The 7,596-nt window shown below is 37.2% G+C and overlaps 1 protein-coding gene across 1 annotated transcript in view; it reads left to right on the top strand.

Moving 5' to 3' along the window:
- The window catches only part of LOC107751075 (A disintegrin and metalloproteinase with thrombospondin motifs 5-like), a 28,087-nt gene extending 21,912 nt beyond the window's left edge, over positions 1 to 6,175 (top strand). The window contains exons 5-8 of the mRNA XM_016566667.1: positions 318 to 501; positions 1,986 to 2,161; positions 3,748 to 3,923; positions 5,070 to 6,175. Of these exons, the coding sequence (XP_016422153.1) occupies positions 318 to 501; positions 1,986 to 2,161; positions 3,748 to 3,923; positions 5,070 to 5,688 (1,155 nt within the window). The 3' untranslated portion in view covers positions 5,689 to 6,175. The remainder of the gene's footprint in view (positions 1 to 317; positions 502 to 1,985; positions 2,162 to 3,747; positions 3,924 to 5,069) is intronic.
- The last annotated feature ends 1,421 nt before the right edge of the window (positions 6,176 to 7,596 follow it).

The raw sequence follows: 7,596 nt of genomic DNA, 5'->3' as shown, positions 1-7,596 counted from the left end.
ACACACACACACACTCACTCACACACACACACACACACACACACACACCCTTCCTCTCGCTGAATGTCCAGCATTCAGGTCTCGCGCTTATTTTTGGCTCGGAGCTTGTTTATTGCGGGCCGGTGAATGGATGGACACACGCCTTCACATAAAACACTCGCTTCTTTCCACGACTCGACCCATTCATGTTGAAAGATTCTGTGCATCTTTAGTTAGATGCTTTTACATTGTGATTGTGCCTCATATGCAATCAACAGAAACTGTCAGTGTGTTTTCTGCTCGTCACTAATCGATGCTTAATGATTATCTCCTGTCAGATGTCGAATCACGGCAGCTGGAGCTCCTGGGGTCCGTGGGGTTCGTGTTCTCAGACGTGTGGCGGTGGTGTCCAGTTTGCACATCGTCTCTGTAACAACCCTCCTCCCCGAAACAACGGCCGCTACTGCACCGGGAAGAGAGCCGTCTACCGCTCCTGCAGCATCACGCCGTGCCCTTCAGCCGGTGAGCGTCTCCAAACACACACACATGCACAAATAATGCATGCTCACAGAAGAAAACACACAAATTCTGCATCACGTACATTCCTGATAGATACCACAATCCCAGAATGCATTGCAATAAATTCAGTGAAAAGCTTTATCTAATATGATACCGTCAAGAGAAATATTAAGTAGGTAGCTAACACATTACATTGAGATTCCAGGATAATATGTGTCTCTGGAGCACAAAAGCAGTGTTAAGTCGCTGGGGTATATTTGTAGCAATAGCCAACAATACATTGTATGGGTCACAATTATACATTTTTCTTTTATGCCAAAAATCATTAGGATATTAAGTAAAGATCATGTTCCATGAAGATATTTTGTAAATTTCCTACCATAAATATATCAAAACTTAATTTTTGATTAGTAATATGCATTGCTAAGAACTTCATTTGGACAACTTTAAAGATGATTTTCTCAATATTTAGATTTTTTTGCACCCTCAGATTCCAGATTTTCAAATAGTTGTATCTCGAACAAATATTGTCATATCCTAACAAACCATTTATTTCTGTATTTATGAATTTCAAAAAATTTACCCTTATGGCTGGTTTTGTGCTCCAGGGTCACAAATGTGTATTTTAGAGGGTCATTGTGTTTGTTCGGCATTTTATTCACCTTTTTGAGTTCACTAATACTTTTTAAATTGTTCTGACATTACTTTTTTATAACATACAGTTTTTAATTCAAAACCAATGTTGTTGCTAAAACTAAATTTAATTTTAATTGATTAGTTAATTGAAATAAAGCTAAAATAAAATATTAATATTAAACGAAAACTTAAACAAAAATTAAGTAAACAAAATGCAACAAACTGAAATGTTACTTAAGTACTAAAATTACTAAAACTAAAACTGGAATAAAAATAAATTAAAGCTAAATATGAATATTTAAAAGACTAAAACTAATAAAAATGAGAAAAGCACACAACAAAATTACTAAAACTTAAACAAAACCTAAAATGAAAAATATAAAAATAAAAGCTAATTCAAACTATTAACAAATACCATACTAATTATATATAAATAATACTAAAGTAACTTACTCAAACTCAATATTAATGACAGTCATGGCACTTTAATTCAGAAAAACATATAAAAATAATAATAGTAATGATAGCGAAAAAATTAATAATAATAACATTAATAATAATAATTTATTTAATATTATTGTCTTTGTTATTGTTGTTGCAGTTAATAATAATTAAAATTAAAAATATATATAAATAAATATAATATAATAAAGTGTATTCCATTTACTCTTTCAATTATCGTGAGCTCATGAAAATATCATCTATAATAATTATAAAGAATTCCCTCCTGAAACCAGCTTAAGAGGATTTTTAAAACATTTTGTGTCAACTACACAAATATGTTAATACTGTATTAAGAACAGCAGCAAGTTTGTGCATTGAATATATTTGCTCTCATATGTGTGCGTTAGGGAAGAGTTTCCGTCAGGAGCAGTGTGAGCTGCGTAACGGCCCTCAGACGGACCCTAAAGGAGTGAAGACCTTCGTTGAATGGGTGCCGAAGTTTGCCGGCGTGCTTCCCAAAGACATGTGCAAACTCACCTGCAGGGCCAAAGGGACGGGATACTACGTCGTGTTCTCGCAGCGGGTGAGGGAGTCACGGATCTCTCATAACACTTACAAACCGACTCAACATACTGAATGATTTACACCCTTTCGGCATGATATTATAGAAATGCCATACTGGTCTTTGAAGTGTCACATGGTGCTTCAAACCCAGCTAACAGGAAACGTTCTCAAAAAGTTATGAGCAGATGTTCTTACAGTTGCGTTAATAATATTCTCAAACGTTACACATCAGTTACGGAATGTTTTTTTTTTTAAACAATTCAGTTTGACGTTTGTGTAACATTTTTTAAATGTATCCACTTGTTTCGGAACCTTCAGAGAACATTCGAAAGTAACATTCCCAATGAAATGCAAAATGATACAATGGAACATTCCCGTTTTACATTTACATTTAGGCATTTAGCAGACGCTTTTATCCAAAGCGACTTATAGATGAGGACAATGGACGCAATCAAAACCAACTAAAGAGCAATGATATGTAAGTGCCGTGATGAGTCTCAGTTAGCCTAACGCAGCACACATAGCAAGGTCGTTTTATATATATATATATATATATATATATATAATAAATAAAAAGAAAACCAGTAGATAGAATAGAAAAAGAATAGAGAACATTAGTGTTAGAGGGTCTCTTTTTTTTTTTTACAAAGAAAGAAAAGTCGAAAGAATAGAGAACATTTTTACAAAACTGGACGTTTTGAACATTCAGAGAACATTCATAAATAACATTTTCGCAGCTTAATGGGAACATTAGCAAAACATTCTTATAACGTATTTTATGGTGTTACGAACAAACGTTCGTCCAGTAACATTAATACAAATTTCGTTCAGAGTCATCTAGTCACAGCACAGAAACATTATTTATACATTGTTCCTAATGTTAGATTTTGTTTAGTTGGATGTTTGTCTAATTTAAAAATTTTTTTTCTAAAAATAAAACATTCAAAAGAACATCCCTTGATGTTTGCAGAAGGATAAAATTCCTTAAATGCTCATATAACCATTTTTACATATAGCAGATGTTCAGAGAACGTTCAGAAATGATTTTCTTCCTTAGTATTTTTGTCTTGTTTTCTTGTATAAATATCTACTAATTCTGGATTTAAGATGCATTTACTTGACAATTAAAATGACTTAAGATATTATGTCTTGTTTTCTGGAAAAATTATCCAAATTTTGTTCGTTTTTGCTTAAAACAAGTAAAAATATCTGCCGATGGGGTAAGAAAAATAATCTTGTTTAGCCTTTGAATTAAGGCACTGGCAGATCTTTTGCTTGTTTTAAGCAAAAACTAACAAAAATGGATAATATTTTCAGAAAACAAGTCGTTTTACTTGTCAAGTAAATGCATCCTGATTCAAGAATTGTTAGATATTTATACTAGAAAACAAAACATAAATACTAAGTAAGAAAATATTTTTTGCAGTGAACTTAATGGGAACGTTAGTAAAGCATTCTATCAATATCATGTCCGAAAGACATGGAATTTTAGTGCTTTTTGTTAGTGATATATTTATTAAACCTTGATTATTTGTGCCATTTCTTTAGTAGCGATAGATGAAGGCCAGACAGCAGGTGAGGTTTGGTTTGTGTGGTTTTCTGCAGGTGGTTGATGGGACGGAGTGCCGGCCGTACAGCAGTTCGGTGTGTGTGAAGGGGAAGTGCGTTCGCACTGGCTGCGACGGGATCATCGGCTCGAAACTTCAATCCGACAAGTGCGGCGTCTGCGGCGGCGACGGAAACAGCTGCATCAGAGTGGCTGGAAACTTCACCAAGAAGAGGTTAGACAACACACACTGATGGAGACATTCCACTTCTATTGATTTTAACCAAACCATAAAAAACGGGGACGTCATCAAAAGGAGGTTTTGTCAGGTTTATATCACTTCTGGGAACAAATATCTCCCTCATTTATGGTGAAATTGTCCATAAACACACACGCTCTCTCAGACACACTGCAAAAAATATTTTCTTCCTTAGTATTTATGTTGTGTTTTCTAGTATAAATATCTAAAAAATTCTGGAATTAAGGTGCATTTACTTACTTATATCTGAAAATAATACTCAAATTTTGTTAGTTTTTGCTTAAAACAAGCAAAAAATCTGCCGATGCCTCAATTCAAAGGCTAAACAAGATTATTTTTCTTACACCATCGGCAGATATTTTTACTTATTTTAAGCAAAAACTAACAAAATTTGGATAATATTTTCAGAAAACAGGACATAATATCTTAAGTCATTTTACTTGTCGATTAAATGTATCGTGAATTAAGAATGTTTAGCTATTTGCAGTGAAAAATAAGACAAAAACAAAAAAAGACAGAAATATTAAGTCTTGATTTCTAATATATATAGATATATATAAATTAAGTGAGCTGATCCTTTAAACAAGAAAAAAATATTTGCCAGCAGTGTCAGAAAAATTACATTTCATTCCATTTGAATTATGTATATTTTTCTTAACCCATGGACAGAATTTTTTTTTCTTTTTCTTTTCTTGTTTTGAGCACTTCATGTTTAATAGAAAAAAAAACTTAATATAATTTTGCTTCTCAAGTAAATGTATCTTGATTTAACATATGTCTGGATATTTGGTTTGGAAGCAACAAGAAATACAAAATATGAATTTTCCAAAAAATAAAAAAATAAAAAAATTAAGTGAGTTTATACTTAAAATATTTGCCAAAAGGCTAAGAAAAATATTTTTTCTGATTCCATTGGCCATTCCATATTTTTCCTTGTTTTAAGCATAAATTCACTCCATTTTTATTCAGTAAAACAAGACTTACTATCTTAAGTCATTTTGCTTATCAAGTAAATGTATCTTGATTTTTTTTTTAAATTGATATTTTTTACTGGAAAAGACTTTTACAAAATAAGACAAAATGACTAATAAAGTCATGTGATGTTGTCTCTGTGTTCTCCAGCAAGGGCTACACAGATGTGGTGAAGGTTCCCGAGGGCTCGACGCACCTGAAGGTCCGACAGTACAAAGCCAAAGGCCAGTCGCGCTACACAGCGTATCTGGCGCTGCGGCGGCCCGGAGGAGAATACCTGCTCAACGGGAAGTTCATGATCTCCACATCCGAGACCATCATCCCCCTCAACGGCTCCGTTCTCAACTACACCGGCTGGAGTCAGCGGGACGAGGCCCTTCACAGCATGGGCCCCGGGGCCCTTCAGGAAAGCCTGGTGGTGCAGATTCTGGCCACGGATTCTAAGAAACCACTAGACATCCGCTACAGCTTCTTCATGCCGCGCAAAATGCCACTTCCGCCGCGAACGGTCGCCACGTCTTCGGGAACCGCCGCGGCACTGTCCTCGGCGGAGATTGTGACGTTTACGACCGAGGTTCCTGCGACGACGACGATGCCCGCGGGGCCGCGCTGGGTGACGGGATCATGGATGACGTGCTCCAGAACTTGCGATACGGGTTGGCAGAGTCGCACGGTGCAATGCAAGGACCCTCAAGGGAAGCTGTCCAAGAGCTGCCCGCTCAGCGCCCGGCCGTCGGCCTTCAAACACTGCCTGATTAAAAAATGTTGAGGACCCCTCAATCAGACGAACTTCCTGACTGAGCTTCGTGAAGCACGTAGACTGAACCGTTGCAGTTGCGTTCCGATCACTGTGGGATTCTGCTAGCGTTCACAATTGTGTTGCGTTGTGACTCTGGAGCTTTAGCTGTAGCCTTGAATGTGGTGACGTTCAGCCACGCCCCTTTGACAAGGTCACGCCCCTTCATTCGAATGACACGCCCCTTGAGTTCACACTGACAGTGATTTAAAGCATTTCTGTAGTGTTTGAGGCTCTGGCTTCGAATGAGTCAATGTTCAGCCACGCCCATTTGACAAGGCCACGCCCCTTCATTCAAAAGACACGCCCCCTGAGTTCAGACTGGCAGTGATTTAAAGCATTTCTTTAGTGTTCGAGGCTCTGGCTTCGAATGAGTCAATGTTCAGCCACGCCTATTTGACAAAGCCACGCCCTCAATCCAAACAACATGCCCCTTGAGTTTTAAACTTTTTGAAAACATTTAGAAAACTGGACATTTAAAAACATTCAGAAATAATGTTTTCATAACTTATTGGTAACATTAGCATAAAGTTATATATAATTTATCATGTCCAAAAAACAAAAAATGCACATAGACTGAACCGTTGCAGTTGCGTTCCGATCACTGTGGGATTCTGCTAGCGTTCACAATCGTGTTGCGTTGTGACTCGGACAAGGAGCTTTGGCTCTAGCCTTGAATGTGATGATGTTCAGCCACGCCCCTTTGACAATGCCACGCCCCTTCATTCAGATGACACGCCCCTTGAGTTCACACTGGCAGTGATTTAAAGCATTTCTGTAGTGTTTGATGTTAAGATGCGTTCACATTAACCATTGATAAAATGGAATGTTCTATTAACATTCACATAACCTTTTCAAACATTTTAAAAACATTCAGAAACAGTGTTTTCATAACTTAATGGGAACATTAGCCTAACATTCTGTATCAATATCATATGCAAAAAAACAGAGAGTGTTGGGAATCCCTCATTCAGACTAACTTCCTGAATCCTGCTAGTGTTCGCAATCGTGTTGTGACTCAGACAAGGAGCTTTGGCTCTAGCCTTGAATGTGGCAACTTTCAGCCACGCCCCTTTAACAAAGCCACACCCACTGATCCAAAAGCCACACCCCTTAAGTTCACACTGGCAGTGATTTAAACCACTGCCATAGAGTTTAATGTTAAGTTGCAATCACATTTACAGTTGCTCTGTGGAATCAAGTCATTCCAATTTGATTCCAACGATTGCGTGAAAAAGCTTACCCACGTAGGTTACACTTTTTTCCATTGACCAACAGAAAACCGCTCGGTTTCAAAGTGACTTCTGTGTGAGTGGCACTTCATACATCTCTATTTTATAGGCAGCAGACATTGGACCGGTTTGGTTCACGAAATTTCACTGCAATTTTGCTAATGTGACCGCAACTTCGACTGTAGGGCTGCGCGATATATAGCATAATGTAATTTCCTTTTGATTTGTGCTTGCGTAAAATTGCAATAATTCTGATTCTGAAATCTAAAAAGGAATTTCTCAAACCTAGAACCTTTGTGATTTTGGAGCAAAATAATCAGGATTATCAGATTACCGTGCCACCCTACTTGATTGCATTATTTAACTATATCAGTCTGCGCTCCCATTGGTCGTCATCGCATTTAGTCACATCTTATTTGTATAAAGCTGGACCAAGTTGTCAACAATTGTCAACAGATTTACTGATCGCTGTTAGCGTGAACAACCTGTTTAGGGTCCAAATATCATCCATAAGAAATAAGCTTCGACTGCAGGAACGGAAAGGTCCATGCAGAATGCTGATTTTCCAGAGTGAATCTCATAAGACTAAGACAAACTGGGAATATGACTGACCGCCGGTCTGTTCCTGAGCTCGTTTTCAGGGTTTGAG

This window comes from Sinocyclocheilus rhinocerous, unplaced genomic scaffold (assembly GCF_001515625.1).
Source record: "Sinocyclocheilus rhinocerous isolate Xijiao unplaced genomic scaffold, SAMN03320098_v1.1 scaffold632, whole genome shotgun sequence".
NCBI classification, from domain to species: domain Eukaryota; kingdom Metazoa; phylum Chordata; class Actinopteri; order Cypriniformes; family Cyprinidae; genus Sinocyclocheilus; species Sinocyclocheilus rhinocerous.
The sequence above is the reverse complement of the archived record's forward strand: the minus strand, read 5'-3'. Positions and strand labels throughout refer to the sequence as shown.